Here is a 23,051-nt window from a genome sequence, read left to right as displayed (position 1 = left end):
CTTAAGAAAAAAAGCAGAGTGGTGAAAGAAAAGAACCTCCTAACGGCCTGGGGGAGATAACACAGCTGAAAACTTTACATTTACTACCCTTTATTGTTGCCGTCTGATACATAAACAAGTTGCCCACTGATACATAAACAAGTTAGGGCTTCACCTTCTAATTTTTAGTAGTACGTAGTTAGGCACCCAGAAGGCTAAAAATTAAACGCTTCTCCTGTTCATTTGACATCTGCAACAGGAGCTGAATTTATTGATAGTATTAATACCTCGCCCCTGAGTCACCCGCCGCATTTTGAAGGGGCATTCACATACTTTTTTCATACGAAAACCAATTCTGTGAGGACGGATATACTGTCTGTTTCCCCTCATGGGAGCAGCACAGCGAGGTCTCCTGGGCAGGCCAAAGCTACCCCTGCAGCTACGTCAGCAGCAGAGCCCCATGGCACCCCGTCTTCCTAAGCCTTCGTTCTTAGTCAACCTCCCTTAAAGAGCCCTAGGTTATTCTGAAGTAAGCGCCTGTGTTACTTGAGTGCGTCTGTAATATAAACCTGGATCGGATCTCATTGTCACCATTTGTTAGATGGAGGTCTTCAGGCACAATTACTTAACCTCTCCATGCTGCGGTTTCCTTGCTCCAAAGGAAGATGATAATGATACTGCCCGCCTTGCAGATCGGTGTGAGTATAAACAGATGACGGACACCCATGCCTGAAATAGTGCTGAGCTCATAGCAAGTGCGCAGTAAGTGGCAGCCATCATTATTAGTACTTAGTTTGTGTCATACCTGTCTTTATCTGGACTTAGAATATTGGCACTGAGATCTTCCATTCTCTGGTCTTAATGTGAAGGCTTACCGGTGACAGCCGCGGTCCTTACATAGTTATTTAGTGGGTTAATGGAGAAGATTTACATTAAGGAAAAGAAAAGATTCCTGTACTGATATTTAAGAGAATGTAATATGATGTGTACACTAATTATAACTTCCTTTTTAATAGGTCCAAATCGCTGCCTGGCAATTGGCAACAGCAGCGAGGACAGTGCATTTCCAAGTGTATACATCTGAGAGTGGTTGAAATATAATTTCTGAGCTGAGGGTTACGCATATCCTTAGTTGGAACAGATACTGCTTTTCCATCACTTAAGGCCTGTTATTTCTACCCACTCTTCAGATGACCTTGGCAATAATCATGGTAATTGTGTGGCATCTGGACCACAACATTGCTGAATAATACCAAGATGATCCAGTTAGTCATTCTGAGTCCTCTTAGTAATTCAGACTCACACTCGCGCTTTCAGGGCCTCCAGGTAGCTTTTGATAAAGAATTGCTGAAAGTAGAAATACTGACTAGTGTTTCTTGGAAGGGTTACTGTTCCCAGTGTATCCTCAGAAAGTAATTTGAAAAACAGAAGAGTTTGGTCCAGTAGCATCCCCGGAAGGAGAGTGGAGGGCTGGCTTTGTAGGCTCTGGCAGAGCTGCCCTGTCCGTTGGCGTTGCAGTGACCAGCCACTCGTCACTTCTGAGTTCTTGAAATGGGGCTAGTGCAGCTGAAGAACTAAATTTTTAAATTTAATGAATTTACATGTAAAAACACAAGCAGTATAAGATCTTTTCCTGTTAAGTATTAATAGAACTTGTTGTTCTGGTAGGACTACATTTCATGTGACTGTGTCGGGTGAGATTTGTTGTAATATATGTTGAATGTATCCATCACTTGTCATATCTCAATAAATGTAAATTGCTTACACATTAAAAGAATTTTTTGACATATTGAGTTTAATAAGTATATTGTTAAAATTAAATCCACTTGTTTCATTTTTTTTTTTTTTTAGTAAGGCTACTAAGAGTTTTTACATTACACGTGCGGCTTGCATTGTATTTCTGGTGGACAGCGCTTCTTTAGGGCATCTGTCACAGGTGGCTGAAATTAGCCTGTTTGAAAATTCAGAATTAGTTTTCAGACTTATATTTCGGACTCATAGAATCAGAGGTGTATTTGGAGGAAGGGGTCTTAGGAGTCACCTAATCCAACCCTATCCTTTGGCAGATGAAGAAACTGAGGTTAACAGTTACCGTAACGTGGCATGACCTACTTCCAAACGGGGACTGGGACCTCATGTTCTCTGTAGTCTATTGCTTTGTGTTCTGGGTGTACTTGGCAATGGAAACGTGGTGGGCGTCAGGGCTGTCAAGAACTTAAACTTCTACCAGATCCAGACTAAAGAAACGGTCTTTGAAAAGAAGCTATTTGAGACACTAAGGAAAAATAACCTTTGTGCTGTGCCTACCAGTGAACAGTGTGATCAGTTACGTGTTTGGCATGTATTTTTGTTGGTGTAATGATACTTTCATGGGGAATAGTAATAAGGTAAAAATAATTCCCATGCTTTGTGTGAGCGCTTACTTTGGAAAACTCGATACAGCTGGCTTTCAGATTTTAACATAAATCCTTTTCCCAAAGCCAGAGATTTCAAAGCACACAGACCCACAGCTTTTGTCCTTGAAGAGAAAACTAAGAGAAGAGCTTGACTTGATGTGTTTATTATTCATTTAGATTGAGATCATTTAGTAAAAGTTTAGGCCTGTTTTATGGTATTGTTTTTTTATGCGTGTGGCAAAACTGATTTAAAGGAAGAAGCCACCAGCAGCGGCAGTGAATACCCTTAGCGCCAACCAGAATCTTATTTACATTTCGAGGAGCAGACAACAAAAAGGAGGCATTGTGATTCACTAAGTGGTTATTTGATTTATGGGTATATGTCCCTCAGATTTAGAGGAGGGCTGTTCCAGCCGCCACTGCCACATCAGGTTCTTCATCTCACTAATCTTCACACAGAGCAGTGTGAGGCTGAAACGACATCATGATGTAAGTGAAAGCGTTTTGTGCTCTTAAAGCACTACACAGGCAAGGGCTGAGGTCTGTCTCCAAGGGCTTTCTCCGAGGAGATGGAGAACTATGGCTTGGGTTGCACTTGGTCTTAGTGAGCCCTTGCATGAGTCAGTCCGTTTGGAATGTGCATATAGTGGGTACGTGACTTTGACCCCACCATTTAGGGTTTCTCAGGACTCCACATTAATTTTGAGCTACTTTTGCTCTTGGAAGCAGAGGTGATCTGCCTGAAGGGGCTTAGAACTAGGAGGCTCTCAGTCTGATTGTATTGAGCACAGGCACAGTCTTTAGAGGAGCACACAGTACCCAGAGTTTGGCTGGGGGTGGGGGGGGAGGGGAGGAAAGTTCTCTACAGAAAAGTGCAGGTCAAACATTGGTCATTTTCTCCTGATGACAAAGTTTCATAGGCCATTAATTTGGCTACTGGACTGAATGCCACAACAGTTTTGTAAAGGTCTATTTTCAAAGTAACTCCTAATAGTTTGTGAATTTTTAAGTAATATTACGGAAATTGCAATGGGAAAGTCTAGTTTCAAATCTAATTTGTATTAGGTTGACCAGATGACCCCTCCTGGGTTCTGCTCAACTGGGTGAGACCTAGGGCCAGTTACCCATTTTGCATCTCTGGGCCTCAGGATCCTCGTTAGCCCAGGGTTGGGACTGTGATCTCCAAGGTCACTGTCAGCTTTCCTTAATCCATTGTGTGTTCTACATGTGATATAATGGCCAACAGACATCTGCTCCTGAGAGACACATCCCTAGAACGAATGTCTTTTCCTGGTCTTTAAGTAGCTGGTAGACCACGCAGCCAAGCTGGACTTGACTTACCTTGAAAGTTTACCTTGTCTGTTAGAAGGGCTGAGGTTGTTGATTTTGCCTGTGACACTTGAGTATTCTACCTATTAGACTTTGCCCATCCTCTGTCATATATGTGTGCACCACAGACTGCTTTTCTTGCCCCTTCTAGTTCCAAAGGCACCAACCAAGCTTAGCTTCTCTAGAGCAAGGCTGGGTATCAACTGGTGGTTAAAGAAATGCTGTCTTCTGGCCAAAAGACATTTCTGTATATGAAGTCTATTCTCTTGTTTAGCCTTAATTTTATTGTTAAAAGATAGTGGGAAGGGCTGATTTTGAAATGATTCTGGAATTAACATAGGAGACATTGTGCGGTTAATGTATATTTATTTATTTAGTGGGTACCATGTGCCAGTATGATGCAAGGTGTGATGGACACGTGAGTTAGGAAAAGAGTAAGGAAATGGGCACTCACACATTGTTGATGGGAATGTAAAAGGTACAACCTCTATGTAGAACTATTTGGCAGTATCTATCATAATTAAAAATACATATACTCTGACCCAGCAATTCCACTTCTAAGTATTTATCCTACAGATAGCCATACACATTTGTGAAATGACTTATGTACAGGATATCTGTTACAGCATTACTTGTAATAGCCAAAGATTAGAAATAACTTAAGAGCTCAACAAGGGACTGATTAAATAATTACATTATTAATAACATCTTTACAATAAAATTATTAAATAAATAGTACATCTTTATAGTGGAATACTGCTCAGCCATTACAAATAACAGGACATTGGGTCACCCTAAATGTAAATGGACTGAACTCACCGATAAAAAGGCACAGAGTGGCAGATTGGATCAAAAAACTAAACCCAACCATATGCTGCCTCCAACAGACAGATCTCAGCTACAAGGACAAGTACAGACTCAAACTGAAAGGGTGGAAATTGACGCTCCAAGCAAATGGTATCCAGAGAAAATCAGGTGTAGGCATACTGATATCAGATGAAACAGACTTCAGGGTGAAAAAGGTAACTAGAAACAAAGATGGACATTTCATAATGATAAAGGGGACTATACAACAAGAAGACATAACAGTCATCAATATTTATGCCCCCAATCAGGGAGCACCAAAATATACAAGCAACTACTAACAGAAATAAAGGGAGAAATTGACCAAAACACAATTATAGTAGGCGACCTAAATACATCATTGGCAGCTATGGATAGATCATCCAAACAGAAAGTAAATAATGAAATAGCAGCTCTAAATGACACATTAGATGAAAAAAATAAAAATAAAAAATATAATGGGACATTGAGGTGGCTGGTTAGCTCAGTTGGTTAGAGCATGATGCTGATAACACCAAGGTTGCCGGTTCGATCCCTGCATGGGCCACTGTGAGCTGCACCCTCCTTAAAAATAATAATAATAATGGGACAACTCTGTGTCCTGATGTAGAACCATCTCTAAAATATATTAAATAGAGAGAAATAAGTGTGGAACACTATGATTACTTGTATGTGCTACTTGTGTGTGTGTCTGTGTGTATTTAATAGAGTGTCTTCATAAGAAAACACAAAAAACTGATGCCAGTGGTTGCCTTGGGGAAGGTAATTTGGAGATTACTTTTGCAGTTTTTAAGTTTTGTACCATTTCCATGTGTTACCTATTTACTAAAGACATAGTGAGGAGTTTCCGGTTTAGTCAGACCATTGTAAGGAAGCCCAGCTAAGACATACAAAGTACAGGGTAATATTGGCTTTGTGGAACGACTCATTTAAATGCTAACGCTCTCCTTGTGCAATTCAGTTGACCTGATTTACCCTTGAGTTGTCAGGACAGGCAGGTCTGAGTGTCAAGAGAGCTGACTTCCAAGTCTTAGTGTCCTGCCTGGGGAGAGGGCACTGGGGCTAATGCCGTTTCCATACCTTGTCCTGCGGTGGTGAGAATGCCAAGGAGATGGCACCATGGTGTGTGAAGAGCCTGCCAGGCTCAGAAAGAGTTCTGGGTGGGAGTCCTGGCTCTGCTACTTGTGTAACATGTGATTTGGGGCAGAGTTGCCCTATGCCCAAAGCCTACATGTGCTCATCTATAAATAAAGATAAAGCACCTCCCTCGTGCTACTGCAGTGAAGCTCGAATGAGATACTGCCCGCGAGCACGCCTGTAAAGCATGCAGACACCAGCTGTAATATAAGCTGTTGGGTTGGCAATATAACCTGCAGGTTGGCAAGCTGGAGCAAGAGATGCTAATTCAAAAATTAAAATGAAGCAAACACATCTTTTCCCCTCTGCCAAATAACTTGGCAGGAGTTATAAAATTAGAAAAGTAGACCAAAGGTAGTTTTGGAATCCTTGACCTCAAACCTGGGGGCAAGTCATTTCACCTTCTATACGTGTTTCCTTCTTTGAAAAATGAAAGGAGCTGTCTGTCTAAGTCCTATGGTCCTTTCCAGTTGTAGCATTCCGTGACAGTGTGGCATTAGCTGTAATTCCCGTCTCGGCTGAAATGAGTCATACTGACCGAAAAGTCTAAATACAAGGAGGAAGTCGCTTTGAGTATGAGAATTTTCCCTGCGCTGGAAATCTGAGCCTCTGTGGGGAAAACATTGCCACCACCAGGAGGGGAGACCAAGAATGCATTGTTTCATGTTCTCTCCACCTCCGTAACCTTTGCTTTCAAATGTTCACTTGCACTAGATCTTTGGGAACCGGGTTGAAGCCTTGGTTTATTGGGTAGGATGCTCGTAATTGTGACTGGTATACTTTATGTCAGTTGTCATTCCTGTGGCGTCTGTCTATGCAGTTTACTTATACTTCTGCCATGCTGCTTTAGCTCCTACATGCTTCTCATCGCGTCTCAAAACTAAGATCAGAGACTGTTTATCATTGTGTCCCCAGCACCTAGCACAGTTCCTGGAACCTGAGAGGTGATCTACGCATACGTGTTAGATGGGTAGATGGATTAATGAGCCTTTTAGGGTAATATATACACTAACCTTGTTGATCTTGACCACTACCTTTATTATAACTGCCACCATTCTGGTAAAATTAAGTTTTAGCCGTTAGTAGGTTATTATTTCAAGAAATAGTTCATGCTTTAGAAAGTTCACACTAAAGAAATTAAACAAACCCTTTGAATATGTTTTAACAGGATCTGCAGTTTTTTGGGTTTTTTTTTGGGGGGGGGGCAGGCGATTTTTTTTTTTAAGGAAGCTAGGTATTTTAAATAGTGTCTATATAGTAAAATATATAATTTCCATATCTAAAATTCATCACCACCACCAGTGTTGACACCACTACGGGCACGCAAGTCTTTGGCCAGCAGCAACAAAACCATACAGTACTTACTTAGCCCCCAAGCCTGAACGACTGTCCTGACATACTTTTTTAAGCTAATTGTAGGTAGTTAAATCTGAGGAGCTTTAAGGTTGAAATAAATAATTGCGTTTTACAAATGCAGGACCCAAACTGGGTAAAGAATCACTCAGGGAGTTCACGTGCTGGAGCGCCGGCCTCCCTCTCCGGGATGCTGGGATGCCGGGTAGCAGAATTCACAGGGACAGGCAAGCAGAGCTGTTTGTCTTCCCGCACAGCGCTCTGCATCTCCTGGTTTGTCCACGCCCAGTTAATTTCAGTGGATGTAAGGTCAAGTAGGTTAGGAAGTTCGAGCCAATGCTCCTGAAGGTTCTGTTGCTAAGAATGGTGCACGCATGTGTGTGTTTCCCTGTGGAATCATTCTAATAGTAATGGAAGACCTGCTCATAGACTTCTCATAAGTCCTTTCATAGACTTCTCATAAGTCCTTTCATGTGTGGAAGACAGCATCTAGAACTGAATACATACATGGCTTGTTCAAAAATGGGGAAGAGATTAGCAAAATGTATCCTTAAGTTTGCTTATCACGCCAAGCCGTTCTCTTGGCCAAGTAATGACAGTCCTTGCATAAATCCTTTGAGGCCGAGCAGCAGCATCCTGCTCAGATACAAACCACCAAAAAATAACTCGGTTGGGATCCAGGCATGAAACTTCTCATGGAAAAGTCAGATCCATGCACTTTTGGTAGCTGGTGGGAGCACCTACTTTTTCGGAAATTCACTTTCTAATTTCTTTTTGGCCAAATATCTGTATCTCTTGAGAAAAGAAAGAATCTGAGTTCCTGTTCTATTTACTTTCCAGTCTTGCTTTATCTTTGCATCATGCTTTGCAGTTTGCAGACAAGCGTAATGGGTGAGTTCCAGTAAACTGGCGGGATCGTATTTCTTAGATTGAGTCATTGCCAAGAAACTTGTTTGTGAACAGGAAGCAGCCCATGAAAGTGTCTGTACAGAGTAACATGTCAGACTGAGGAGACTGGACCACTTTCTCGTTGAAAGACAAAAGGATAGAAGGTTGGCTCTCCAAACCAGGGAGTAGCAAGTTTGTGGTCTAGGGTTTTAACTTGTTGAATAACTCCTCTCTGGGTGTGTGTTTGAGATTTTTTATGCTGTTAAAAAATTGCTAGTTGTTAAAGATTACGGAAGGAATCCCTAGTGAGATTTCTCTAGAAGGAAACCTGGATTACTGGTAACTATTACTACCGATGAGGAGTCAGTGCTGATATCTATAACTGGTTGCTAGGCCAGTTATTTTTTAAAATGGAGCTGTAGTTACACAGAAATGAACCCGATGACATTTACATTTGACCTAGATGGCTGGAAGGCCCTTTGATCGCTGACATTGTGATTCTGTGTGTGTGTGTGTGTGTGTGTGTGTGTATACACACGTGATTTCTTTGTTTTTAATCACCTACTTCACAATTATTGTAGAAATATATTCAAAAGTTAGCAAATAAGTCCAGTAGAACCAGAAGTACTCGAATGTGGGCAAACTATACAGAATAACCTGTTATCTGCCTTCACTGAGAAAATAATTGGCATTGTGTTGTGTATCTTCTTGTAATGAAGCCCTGGAAGAGAAGCAAAGAGAAGTGGGTAGATAAATATTTATGAAATCTAATAGCCATCAGCAAGATGTATTTTAAAAACACACCTGCTTGGTATCATTTTACTTTCGTCAGGATTTTGACTGCAAAGTAGAGCCTTGTGAATCAAGATCACTTTCGTTGTTTTATTGGTTCTTCACAATTCAGGTTTTTGTAGCCTCTTGTAAGCTCTTCATTTGGTTTATATGCTAACACGGTAGGATTTGATTCATGTTCCATCCGGTTTTGCTCAAAAATGTTTGAGCAGCTTCTGTGGAAAAAATAGTAAACCAGATTTAGCTTTTAGGTAAATAACCATCTGGGCATCATATAAAGACTGAAATGTATAAAAGGTAAACATTACCAGGTATAACTTAGACTCTTAGTGCTAGTAATTAACATTTAGATGACGAAGGGGAATAAACTTTAAGATTTTTATTTTCTTAATGGAAATACATGATTTTAAGAAGGAATAACTTGAGATATTGTCTTAACCCTTATACTGTAAAATTGGCAGTGAGGATCAATTTTCATTTTCTGTTTACAAAGTTAGTGATTTGCAATTTATTTTTTCTAACAGTTTATTGGTAAAATTTATTTTTAGGAGGAAACCTCCTACCACCTTCCTGTCATTAGGGCAAAAATAGAGAATGGGAGAAGGAAGGGGGAGGAAAGAGGGTTTGGGGGTGCAACCCTTGTTTCACATTTGAGTGTATAATAGAAACTACTTTTTTTTATCATTTCCAATATTTTTCCAAAGCCTTGGTTTACTGAATTGTTTTAATTTAGGAGGAGATCTTGATTATCTTTTCTGGCATTTTTGCTTTTGCTTTATCTTTTCTGATTTTGGGGGAATTATCTGAGCATGATAAATGCTGGTTTGTTCAAGGCACTACAATCGGCTTGCAAAAGACCTATTTAATATGGGATTCTGTGTTCAAGGCCTTTTTTCTTTGTTTATCCTGGAACAAAGATGTTTGTTTTAAAGTGGTATGAGTTAATCGTCCAACTTCAGATTTCCCATAAAACATGTAACATTACCCAGATGGCAAATGACGACATATACATTTTAAATATGAATATTTCCGTTGAGCCAGATGGTGATTTAATGCGAATTGTCGAACATTTATGTTTCTTATTAAATTGTCTTTTGTCTAAGCCAAGCTAGCAACATAATTTGAAACACATTCAGGAATCACTAAAGGACAACAACAAAAAATTCAGATACTAAGTAGCTGGCAGCATTTGCCCCATGTAGCATGTGAAGGCTCACAGCCTGCGCCTGCCTTGCCCTGGGAAGCTTTCACGTCTTATGAAAATACCTGTTGGAATGCTGTACAAACCATTCCCTGCTTTCCTCTCCCTCCCTGACCCTTATCTGCCATTTTGCATGGCAGCTTTCCTCACAGAGGTTTGGAGGAGGGGCTCAGGAAGCTGTAACTTCCTCAGTGCCTGGGATTTCTGTGCAGAAGAGCAGTTTTAGTTTTCCTCGGGCATTTCCCTTCCCCACTGTGCAGTGTCATGTTGTTTGTTGTGGGCTCCACCCGGACAACTTCCTCTGAGATGGTGCTGGAGTTTTGCAGCGTTGGGTCATTTGTGGAAGAAGTCCTGTGTGTAGTCACAGGTCGGGTCATGTGCTCCTCAGAGGAAACACTCACTGCCTGTTAGGTTAGCACAGGACAAACACAGTCCTGGGCATGTGTGGCTCCCCAGCTCTGAGTCTTGGCTGGACAGACTTCTACTGTTCTCCTTTTCAACAGAAAGCTTTGAGTATTGCATACGGTATCAAATCCCCACAGGTTTTTTTTCCTTTTGAAACTTAGGTGAAAATCTGAGTAACAAGATTAAGGCCATGACAAGAAACCGATTTTTGCTGCATTCTAAATTTGATCAGAATGAGTTTTAAGGAATTCAAAGTAGTTAAAACTCAGGGGTTTTCTGTTTGTTTGTTTTTTTTTTTTTAAGGCATAAATTTTCTTTTAGAGACCTCTCAGAGCAAGAATAAACATTACATAAAAATAAACAAAAATAGAGAAGAAAACCTCTGGAAAATTTTAAAATGTGTTCGGGGCCCATTATGATCTCGTTGAAGGCTGCCCAGCCTGCATTAAGAACGATTAGATGTTGTCACTTGCAATGTCTTTTAGTGGTTTTTGTTTTTTTTTTTGTTTTTTTTTTTTTTTTTGGTGGGATTCTTGGTAAGCCACAGCTGTAGGAGCCCTCTGACCCCCAGGGTCCAGCATTGTTTCAGATCAGATAAGGAGAACAGGTGCTCAAGAGCTGATCCGAATGATACTTCATGGTTTGTGTTTCCTCTTTGTTGATAAGGATCCATTCAAGTGTCCTTTTCTGATCCTGTTATGGGAAATGTTTTAAAAATTGAATTGCTTTGAGCTGTGCGTTAAAGGGCACTCACTTCAGGACCTGAGTGGCAGCTGAATGGGTGTGTGTACATAAAAGTATCCATAAAAGTGTATGTTATTTATTTTTATTTACTACATATGGTGCACATGCCTCGTAGTCAATTTCAGACCTTCCCTGGGGAGGAACCAAACACCTTCATTGCTTTGTTATTTCGCGTTCCCACTACAGGTAGGTCCACGACTTCATTATCCAGTGGCCTGGAGTTTGGTCTCGCTTATAGCTGGTAGGAGGGCCTACCACTGCCAGCATGCACAACAATATTTGCATATTCTTTACATTTATAGAGTAGTTTCACAGGTCTCATTTAATTCACCAATATATATGTGATAAGGGTAGGACTGAATAGTTTTACTAAATTTATAGCTAAACCGTCTCAACCCACTCAAGTCGTCTCATCTCGGGGGGAGGACAGGGAGAAAAAAGAACAGAGTTAATATCAACTCTTCGTATGATTGCCACTGCTAATTTTAGAGTAAATTACATTTGAAATTTTCCTCCAACTGTTTTGGGGGTACTTTGAAATAGTCAGATTTGTGAGCAGCTGTTTCCAACATAAATTGCTTCAGTGCCCTTTCAGTGCTTTTATGAAAAAGTCAAAACCGGATACTGGTTTTTATCCGGGGATCTCTTAACAAGGAGAAGCCCCAAGCCGAGGCAGTCTGGGGGTGTGAGGGCTCTCCCAGAGGGGTCCCCACGTGCAGGCACAAGCATTTGGGTTTCTCTTTCATTGATCTGGGTAGCCCAGTAGCAGGAAATGATAGGGAAAAGATAAACCAATGTAGGAAAGACCAAAAAAGGGTTGCAATTTCACAACTGCTAGACTGACAATTACTTGAGTTTTCCCTCCTTTGTAAACTGGATATTCGCTGAGCAAGTTTAGAAAAATTTCTATGAGGCCAGCCCGGTGGCTCTGGTGGCTAGAGCACCGTGCTCCTAACACTGGTTCAATTCCCTCATGGTCCAGTGAGCTCCGCCCTCTACAGCTAAGATTGTGAACAGCAGCTTTCCCTGGAGCTGGGCTGCGGTGAGCAGCTGGAGGTCGGCGTGAGCTGCTGTGTGCTGCCGTGGGCTGCTGTGTGTTGCCATGTGCTGCCATGAGCGGCCAGTGGCCAGTGTGAGTGGCCGGCGGCCAGTGTGAGCGGCCGGCAGCGGCGAGAGCTGCCGTGAGCTGCCGTGAGCAGCCGACCGATGACTAGCGACTGACTGGCTCAGCCAGGGGAGCGCAAGGCTCATAATACCAGCATGGGCCAGGGAGCTGTGTCCTACACAACTGGACTGAGAAACAACGGCTTGAACCGGAGTAGAGGGAGGAGGAAGCGGGGGGGGGGGGGGGGGGGAATTTCTATGTATTCAAAACATGTTTTCCACACCAGTTTTTGAGACAAGTAGGAATAGGTACTATTTTATAGACATTCTAGTTCAATTGAGATTGCGAGATCATGCATTCCTTTAATTTTCGGTGCTAGTATTTAGTAGGTGTGCCTGTACTGAACACCTCCTTAATACCTTGTTTGGATAGCTCCAGTTGGGAAAAAAGACTAGATAGGATACTCTGCTTTATCTAGATTCACCAGGATATGGCCCAACCTAAATGTAATTTTAAAGTAGGTTTCTCTAGACCTTGGGCCTTAGTCTTCTACTTTCTCTTTCACATGACCTTTCGGTAAACATGCACCTTAAAATGGAAACAAATCATTTTTAAAATGGAAATTATTCTCATGTTTTATTTTAGTGGGTACCTACCTGAAAAGACAGTCACGAATGCTTCTATGGTTGCTATTGTGTTGGTTGCTGTTTTGTTGCTTGTGGCCAGGAAAAAACGATCCAGGGGACATGAGCTGAATCCAACCTTTCTGTAGACTGGCCACTTCTTCACACCAAGATGTCAAAGCAAAGTATATATGAGACAATGGATTTTATATCCTGCCCAATTTAGGAACTACTGGCCAATGATCAGATTTTATATTTTCAGTGTAGGCGAGGAGTTAAAAAAGAGAATAGGAGTCAAACAAACAAACAAAAAAGAAACAAGAGTCCATGATTTCGACTGCCCAGTGAGTTTCCCTGTTCAGCCACTTTCTAGTAGTCTCCCTCTTTTAAACGTCATTATACTTATCTGTAAAATAGGAATATCTTTATATGGTTGTTTTGAGGATTAGTTTGTATATGTGAAGTAACAATGCCTGGCATATAGAAAGCCTTTACTAGATGTTGGCCTAAAACCGGTATACCCTGTACAGTTCTAAAGAGCTACAAGTGTTGCTTTAATTATGCCTATTCTGTGTCCTTTATAGTATATATTATACTGTTCAAGGCTAGAATGATGAACCCCATGAGCAAGGTCTCACAGCATTTAAGATTCCAACACCAACTTTCGATCAAGGCTAGACAGAGGTGGCTCTATGTCAGCTAGCTTGCCGCCTCTAGGCTGGGGAGCCTGCTCCTCCCTTGTTGGATAAAAATAGTCTGACTGCTCACTGAAGCAACCACCATGCTATTTTTGTCCTTGGGAAGCTGAAATTAGGAGAGCTCTAGACATCCTGGGCCAGCCTGGCGCTGCCAGCGATCAGAACTGAAATACAAAGTTTGACGCTGTCATACTACGTCTGCTGGCTTTCAGGCCCAGCTCCTTTTCTCCTAACTCTTGATTTCTCCAATCTCAATCTCACGTTATTATTTTCACTATAGATGATTTGTTAAATGGAAGCCAACTGATACTTCTTACCTGTTTATACTTTTCCAAAAAGTTGTAAGTCAGAAAAAAAAATTGGGACACATTTTTGTGTTTGTGAAAATCTAGATGAACATAACTAAGCCTTGTTATATATGATCGTAAATCAAAAAACTATTCCCTCATTGTAAGATTCACCCAATACCTTAACACGTAATAAGGAGCCATGTTTTCTTTTTTAATGTTTGCTATTTTTGAATTATTCATGATTTATCAGGAATGAACCTAGTAGGCACTACCCCTTTCCCAGCTGTTTTGGTAGCAACAAGCAGTCCCTCGCTTCACACACGTCACAAGATAACCATTAGCTATGCCTTTTCTTTATCAATTTGCTCCTATCTCAGGAGATAAAACTCAAGTCAAGGTGAAATTGTTTTAAGAAGTGAGCCACAGAGTAGCAGGAAAGGATGGGGAAAAGAGAAAACATAGGAGACCAAAACAATAGTGCTATTTCACAGCTGCTAGACTGACAATTTAACTTGGGTTTTTTCCCCCTCCTCTGCAAACTGGGTATTTGCTGAGCAAGTTTAGAAAAATTTCTACGAATTCAATCATGTTTTCCAAATCCCATTTCTGATAAGCCAGTAGCTTGGCTCTAATTTCTATATTCCATTAAACATGCGTGGAATTTCTTTTAATTCAAGAATTTTAATGTGCAATATTTGTTAACTTTGCTCGTTAGAGACCTCTGCCATCACCCAATTGGTATAATCCAGTAATAGGGGATTAGAGTGGATGGTTGTGTTTGTAGATTTTTTTTTTTTTTAATGAATAGATTCACTGAGTGGAATTAACTGTGCCCTCCCAGAACCTTGGATGTGTGTTCCCATTCAGATTTTGTTTGTAATCTCCCCACCCCCATCATCAATGGCATAAGCTGAATTATGTGGTATCTGCCATTTTAAACCCATCTTAACCATGGTCTATCTCCTTCCCTTTTTGTTTTGAACAACACAGGACATGGATTTGATTGACATACTTTGGAGACAAGATATAGATCTTGGGGTGAGTCGAGAAGTATTTGACTTCAGTCAACGGCGGAAAGAGCATGAGCTGGAAAAACAGAAAAAACTTGAAAAGGAAAGGCAAGAACAACTTGAAAAGGAGCAAGAGAAAGCCTTTTTCGCTCAGTTACAATTAGACGAAGAGACAGGGGAATTCCTCCCAATTCAGCCAGCCCCACACATCGCGTCCGAAACCAGTGGATCTGCCAGCTACTCCCAGGTAGAGTACTCGGTTCTTGGAAAGTAGTATGGCAGAGTTCAGGAAAGAACGTTGACCCAGGAGTTAAAACATCTGGATGAGTTCCAGCTTTGCCTTTTACTGTGTCTTCATGAACTTATCAACTTCCCAATCTCAGCCTCCTAACGAGTTCAATACCTCACAGAGTTATTACAAGGATCAGAAGGACATAAATTACATAAAGAGCTTTGTCAGCTATAGAAACATCATGTAAGGGTCAAGCAGCAGCAGTACTGGTGGCAATAGTGGAACCAGTGGGAGGGACTATTTATGGCACTAACTGGCAGGCACTGTGGATCAATCTAAAGCATTTGACATATACTGATTGGTTTATCAGTACAACTCTATGAATTAGGTGCCATTATCCCCATTTTATCTACAGATGAGCAACTAAAGCTCAAAGATGTTAATTTGCCCAGAGCACTCAAGAAATTGGGGGAGCCAATTTGAACCCAGACAGTCTGTGCTCTTAACTGCGGCCCTAAACTAACTTCCAAACTAAGAGAAATGTTTGATTAACCAGATTGCAAACATTTAAAAACATCAATCATGAACCATTAGCTTGGGAATGAAACATTAAATAATTATTTTCTTCCTTTATGTCTTTCCCTTTTATCCAGGTTGCCCACATTCCCAAACCAGATGCTTTGTACTTTGATGACTGCATGCAGCTTTTGGCAGATACATTCCCATTTGTAGATGACAATGAGGTATAACATTTGGTTCACAGCAAACTCCACAGCTACATCTCATACATCCTACATGGGTCCCTTTAATGTGTCTCCATTTTTGAGAATGAAAAGCATCTTAGGAGGAAATTTTATCAGTGAAACTATATCCTATACATAAGTTTAGAGACCCTCACACAATACAAAACCCAAAACATTTATTACTGAATAGCCAGAAGCATGGATCGGCGTAACCTTGGAAACAAGTAACTCATTTGTTAAAGGTATTAAAAAATGAATTTCGAAGAGTAAAGAGCAAGACTTGTCCGATTAACAATTTTAATAAACTTACTGTGTTTGAAGCACTATAGGAGGTATTATATAAAGATACAAATTACATCCTGAAGTTTTTCTTCCCCATGCAGCTTTTGGCAGATACATTCCCATTTGTAGATGACAATGAGGTGTAACATTTGGTTCACAGCAAACTCCACAGCTACATCTAATACATCCTACATGGGTCCCTTTAATGTGTCTGCTTTCAAAGGCATAGGATAAAACAAACAGGTAGATAAAAAGAAATTGAGTCAGTTGGCTAGGAAAACACAGATGTTTCATTATATAGAAATAGGGGTCATAAGTAGTTACAAGTACAGGAATACAGAAACGCAGTCAGTTCCAGCTCCCGGGGTTGTACAAGGCGGTGCATTGAAGCGCACTCATCCGACAGACTCACGCAGATAAAATGCCTTTTCCATTGCAGGTTTCTCCGACTCCGTTTCCATCCCTTATTCCTGATATTCCCAGCCACATGGAGAGCCCCGTCTTCACTGCTCCTAATCAGACTCAGTCACCTGAACCTCTTGTCCTTCAGCTAACCAGTACTGACTTAGATAATATGCAGCAGGACATTGAGCAAGTTTGGGAAGAGCTATTATCCATTCCAGAATTACAGGTAACGAAGATCTAATATGTGATAAATACCAAAGATGCCTTTAAATTAGTCATACTGGTTATTTATCTGCTACCTACTTACAGGATTAGAGTATGCTTGTAAATTAGTCATGAGAGCTGCCCATGCTCATTTAAGTGCAATTGTGTTAGTTAAACAGGCTAGATGTCTTGAGGATAGATCAAGTTATAAACCTGAAGTCTGATCTAGGAACTGAAAATAGTACAGATGCTTAGGCATAAGAATCTGTTGGAAATGGGAATTATCTCTGAATTATAGGAGAGAACAGCTTGGAGAGAATGGGGGTGGGAAGAGAGTTTTTGTCATCAGATGTAGATTATCATCTATTAAAAACATTTTACCTTGATTTACATAGTATAAACTTTTCCATGCAGTGTCTTAATATTCAAAATGACAAGCTGGTTGAGAATAACACGGTTCCAAGTCCAGAAACCAAACTGACGGAAATTGACAACAGTTATCATTTCTACTCATCGATCCCCTCACTGGAAAAAGAAGTAGGTAACTGCAGCCCACATTTTCTCAGTGCTTTTGAGGATTCCTTCAGCAGCATCCTCTCCACAGAAGACCCCAGCCAGTTGACAGTGAACTCATTAAATTCAAGTGCCACAATAAACACAGATTTTGGTGATGAATTTTATTCTGCTTTCATAGCAGAGCCCAATATCAGCAACAGCATGCCCCCCTCTGCTACTTTCAACCAGTCACTCTCTGAACTTCTAAACGGGCCCATTGATATATCTGATCTCTCACTTTGTAAAGCCTTCAACCCAAACCACCCTGAAAGCACAGCAGAATTCAATGACTCTGACTCTGGCATTTCACTGAACACGAGTCCCAGTGTGGCATCTCCAGAACACTCAGTGGAATCTTCTATCTATGGAGACACACCACTTGGCTTCAGTGATTCTGAAATGGAAGAGACAGATAGTGCCCCTGGAAGCGTCAAACAGAATGGCCCTAAAACACAGCCAGTACAGTCTGCTGGGGATACAACCCAACCCCTGTCACCGTCTCGGGGACACTGTGCTCCAGTGCATGATGCCCAGTGTGAAAACACACCAAAGAAAGAATTGCCTGTAAGTCCTGGTCATCGCAAAACCCTCTTTACAAAAGACAAACATTCAAGCCGCTTGGAGGCTCATCTCACAAGAGATGAGCTAAGGGCAAAAGCTCTCCACATCCCATTCCCTGTAGAAAAAATCATTAACCTTCCTGTGGATGACTTCAATGAAATGATGTCCAAGGAACAATTCAACGAGGCTCAACTTGCATTAATTCGAGATATACGTAGGAGGGGTAAGAATAAAGTGGCTGCTCAGAATTGCCGAAAACGAAAACTGGAAAATATAGTGGAACTGGAACAAGATTTGGATCATTTGAAAGATGAAAAAGAAAAATTACTCAAAGAAAAAGGAGAGAATGACAAAAGCCTCCATTTACTGAAAAAACAACTCAGCACCTTGTATCTCGAAGTCTTCAGCATGCTACGGGATGAAGATGGAAAGCCCTACTCTCCTAGTGAGTACTCCCTGCAGCAAACGAGAGATGGCAATGTATTCCTTGTTCCCAAGAGTAAGAAGCCAGATGTTAAGAAAAACTAGATTGGGGAAGATCTGACCTTTCTGAGCTAGTGGGTTTTTTTTTTTGTACTGTTATACTAAAAGCTCCTACTGTGATGTGAAATGCAGAAATATATACTTTGTAATTCTATGCAAAAGTATAGTCAAAACTAGTGTAGAGAATATAAAACTTTGAAAAGCATTAAAGTAACTTAACAGTATGCTGAAATCAGTTTCACTGTAACTGCAAAGTTAATTTCTTAGAACACCATTTGGGCTAGTTTCTGTATACGTGTAAATACTACAAAAACTTATTTATACTGTTCTTATCTCATTTGTTACATTCATAGATTTATATGTTTTGACATCTGGCTAAAAGCAAATTGTTCCAAAACTAACCACTATGTACTTTTTTATAAATATGTATGAACAAAAAAAAATGGCATTTTTTATATTAAATTGTTTAGCTCTGGCAAAAAAAAAAAAAAAAAAAAAACTACCCAATTTAGTTGAAAAGCTGGTACTAATAAAGGAATATTATGATTGTTACATTTTTTTTTTTAGTTTATTCACAGTATTTTCCATGACATTAATATTACATTTAACACATTTAGGTGTTTTACATTTTCAGAATATTTTCACTAAAAATATGCATTTTATACTAACCTTCTGGTGCCAAACCAAGGATAATGTTGTATCTTGATATGAAAACATTTATTCAATCAGATGTATGCCTGAGCATTGTTCAAAGGACAAAATGGAAACCCCTGTCCTAGAACTAGTGGGGAAAGACAACAAACTTACTACACTATGCCAGAAAAAGGACTGGGAAGACCAGTAAAAAGGAAGCGTTACAATTTAAAATCGGGTTCTAAGTAGGAAAAGCCTTACTGAGTGGCAGTATTTGAAGGTGTGAGAAACCCATTGTCATTTCAGACAGAACACAGGAAATCCAAAGGCTCTGAGGCCCATCTGAGGAAAAAGGATTATCTGGCTGAAACCGTAGGGGCAGGAAAAAGGTGGGTGGGTAGAGTGGACCATGGCACAGAGTCTTGTTAAACCTTCCTAAGGACTTTTTGGCTTTTACCTAGCCAAGTGTGGAGCTATTGCAGGTGCTACTGTCATTTCTAAGTTTCTTCTGCCTTGTGTTGAGAAGAGTAAAAGTGGGAGCAGGGAAACCAATTGGGAGTCTGCCATATCACACGGGATTTGGTGTGTAGGTCTAGAGCAGGGGTGTCAAAACTGCGGCCCACGGGACAACTGGGGTCCGCAATCCAGTTAACTGGCCCGCAGCAAATTCCAAAAGTATATTTACTTAAATAAACCAGGTGAGGCAATACGAACTTCACCTCGAGTGAGTGGCCCGGCTGTTTGTGTATTTTACCGCATATGGCCCTTGGTAAAAAATGTTGAAAAGTTTAGACACCCCTGGGAGCGATAGCAGTAGTGTGAAGGCATTGGATTCTGCATGTTTCAAAGAGAACGAAAAGGATTGTGACAGAACCAGGTGGGGTGAAGGTGGAGTCGAGGACCTGGGAACATCTTTAAGAACCATGTTGCCCAAAGACTGAGAAGACTGGTTAGAGATCTAGGTGGGAAAATCAGTTCACTCTGGAACAGAGATTAAACAAGTTCAATTAGGAAGTACAAAATCAAAGTCCTTCAAATTCTGAAAATGTGCATGCTGCCCTATAAACCATTCACAGCACTGATTCACTATTTCTCCACCTAAACAAATGTCTTGTTCACGTTTTGTTTCAAAGTGGGGAAAAGGAGACTCACCTGAGGGTTAAGCATGTTTAGAAGAAGCACTGCATGCAAATTACTAAGTCCTATTTAGGAGCAACGTAGTGCAGAGGTCCCCAGGCCCTAGAGCCAGCCGGCCTGGACTTGCTGCTGCCATTTTCCTAGAATGACCTCCAGTAACTCAATGCAATCAGGCTTGTTTCTTCATCTGTAAAGCAATAGTTCACGCAAGTACCATACCTACACACTCTGTAAATGTGCATTTTCTCCTTCTCTTTAGCCTTGTATTAGGATGCCTTTTGGTTGTAAGTGAAACTAAAGTCAGATTAGCTTAGTAAGAGACGCTGACTCTGATGATTGGAAAACTCCGGGTTGAAAAATGATTTAAAGGACTAATGTACCCAGGCCTTCAGATGTGAAGTTTCTGCTGCTGGCTTTCTTCCTGTGGTCAAGAATTCCTGCTTGCAGTGGTGATAAGATCCCTGGAGGAGACAGGACTTCCATCTTAAAAGTCTCAAATCTTGCCTCAAATGCCCCACCCTAAACAAAATCAAGGGTGGGGCCTGGAGGTGGTGGCTCTTTTCCCAGTAGCCCCATCTGAAGCACCTGGATTAGCTGGCACCACGCAGAGCACTGCTGGGCAGACCACACTTCCACTAGCCTTGCTCACATGCATTTTATCAAATTGCAAAATATTTTGCCAAGTTCATTCAAGGTAACGTCATAGAACCTTACAGTACCTAAAATTACTCTGAACTACTCGATTGCACGTTATTAGGAACTTTACGGTATACTTTGTTTTATTGCGCTAGTCATTACTGTTTCACAGATGTTTTACAAATTGAACCACCACCACCAGTTATATTGTGATGCTGTGGAACCAACAGTACCTGAGGTTCACCTGTACAAGAAATCCTAACTTACCCATGACCTAAAAAAAATAAAGCAAGGTTTTCATCTCTTGATTTGGACTTAAAATATGAGCTTTATGTCCTGAGATTAAATTTGGTTACCTAATTGTTAAACCTTACTTGAATCAGTTTCTAGTTTTAAAATACATACTTATACCTTTTACATTAAGGTGTATCAAGCATTTTAAGAATTTTAATAGCATGATACTGCATGTTATATAAAAAGTTTTCTTGCAGATTTCTACTAAAGTCCATATTTTTGAGGGATAGGGCAGCTGCTCTATCTTACACTACTGCCCATTCCCACTTTTAACCTTCAGAACATACCAGGGGTGCTAAAAAAAACAACACGTATACAAGTGGACACTGGTCAACGTTGCTCAAGTAGTAGTTCGCCGTAATCAGAAGTGTCTGGACGCTGATGGTAACCACTTTGAGCACCTCTTGTAATTGCATTAGACATTATTTGTACTCATCTTTTGTTCTAGTTTTCCTTTCTTAAAATATGCATTTTTAGCACCCTCTGTATATAAGACATAATCATCAGGCCAATTTCAGCTTTCAGTTGATGTTTTAAAATACTTTTTAGTACTTTTTGAGAACTGGAAAAATTTAGACCATAAAAACTTTAATCCTTTGTGGAGAAAAAAAATTGACTGGCATAATTTTATTGGCACCCATTAACTTTAGATATGCCTCAGGACATATACTTGTGACTACTATCAAAAATATTAGGGATCATGAACCAGATGACACTACGTTAAGTTTTCAATTCCATTACATTTAACCTTCAGATTCAATGAGGGCAGCTAGGTATTGTATCTCCATTGCACAAAAAAGGAGTTAGGTAAAAATGAGTTTCTGTTCTGGATAGAATTTAGGTCAGAGAATTTTGATTGGAACAATGTTACTTTATTGTCACTAACATTTAGTGAAATTTAACATTCCTTCAATGTTATAAGCAGCAAACCACAACGGTAGTCATTAAAATGTGACTCATTAAAATCACTGCATCAGATTACTGTTGCCAAGTATCTCAAATGCATCACTTCAAAGTTAGAAGTCAGAGCCACCACTAACTTCATTAAATGTTTAAGAATTACTAAATTAAAATTTAGTAACTATTTCCAATGAAATGTTTAATTCTACATATTTAATGCATGTGAAACAAAACATTAAGGGGTCAGGTGCATCACCAAACTGCAAAAGCCATTTTTTATGCATGGCATAAAAAAACTTGAATAGTCCCAATCAACTTGCCCAAGCTCACAAAACTACTTAAGTTCTGTACTTAAACTTCTTACTGCAAAACCTAACTGCATTTTCTTCCAGGACCTATTAAATAAGGGTGTTAAGACAACTGAGATTAATCGGATAGAAAACTCTGAACCAGTGTTTTGGTACATAATGGATGCTTACTAAACATCTGACAATGCATGGGCTAATACAATGTACTTAATGAATCACCTTGTAAATTCCAGATAGAACTAGTAAATGTGTACAACTCTTGTCCTTGTGATTATAAGCCCTTCAACTAATTGCAATGGTTATAGACGTAGTAAAATTTAACCATTTTCTTTTAAAACTCAACACCCTTACGTATCTGTTAGTAAATTTTGTAAATGAGTAAATCCATTTCCTAGTTAGCTTTCAGTATGGTGCTCATTCAATGGGCACCGTACTGAAAACTACCACATGAATGCAGCTCTCCATACACCTTTGAAAATGTGATAAGCAAAAATGGTGTTTTACCTATTACCTTATTGTCCTAACCCTTGGTACCTTCTATTCAATTTAAGTTAAACCAAGCTAACATATTAACAGGATCCAATTTTTGCAAAAGAACAAAACCCACTGATCTTCAAAATATTTAACTGGTCTGTTACCTCAATATTTTGCAGTTTCATTTAACAAATGTATTTTCATTCTGAGAAAGTATACTTATTTTGGTGGAAATGAAATCCACTTGTCCTGAATTACTTTGGGATTAAAGTATTAGACTGGAATTATAAGGTTCTTACACAGCTGCAGAATATAAAACCACTATATATACTATGAAATGAAGTGTTGAATACAAGCAAAATATGTTCCAATCCCGTTAACACCTAAAAATTCCATGGCTTCACCTGTTTC

General features: G+C 40.1%; 1 protein-coding gene and 1 long non-coding RNA gene across 8 annotated transcripts in view; one reads left to right on the top strand and one right to left on the bottom strand.

Annotated features, from left to right (window-relative positions):
• Positions 1–18,810, top strand: part of NFE2L2 (NFE2 like bZIP transcription factor 2) — a 32,117-nt gene extending 13,307 nt beyond the window's left edge. For 4 of the 7 annotated variants that reach the window (XM_019739285.3, XM_074338426.2, XM_019739286.3 and 1 more), the window contains exons 2-5: positions 14,774–15,040; positions 15,679–15,768; positions 16,490–16,681; positions 17,074–18,810. In XM_019739285.3, the coding sequence (XP_019594844.3) occupies positions 14,774–15,040; positions 15,679–15,768; positions 16,490–16,681; positions 17,074–18,303 (1,779 nt within the window). In that variant the 3' untranslated portion in view covers positions 18,304–18,810. The other 3 variants (XM_019739290.3, XM_074338437.2, XM_019739291.3) reach the window with 2 other exon arrangements.
• Positions 8,085–13,315, bottom strand: LOC141572746 (uncharacterized). The gene is made up of 3 exons (XR_012498203.2): positions 12,829–13,315; positions 8,730–8,932; positions 8,085–8,646 (listed from the first exon to the last, which is right to left on the bottom strand). It is a non-coding gene; the product is annotated as an uncharacterized LOC141572746 (long non-coding RNA).
• Positions 18,811–23,051: the final 4,241 nt, after the last annotated feature.

The sequence above is a fragment of the Rhinolophus sinicus genome, chromosome 17 (assembly GCF_057876585.1).
Source record: "Rhinolophus sinicus isolate RSI-liver-muscle chromosome 17, RSI-T2T, whole genome shotgun sequence".
Classification (NCBI taxonomy): domain Eukaryota; kingdom Metazoa; phylum Chordata; class Mammalia; order Chiroptera; family Rhinolophidae; genus Rhinolophus; species Rhinolophus sinicus.
This window is presented reverse-complemented; position numbering and strand designations above follow the sequence as displayed.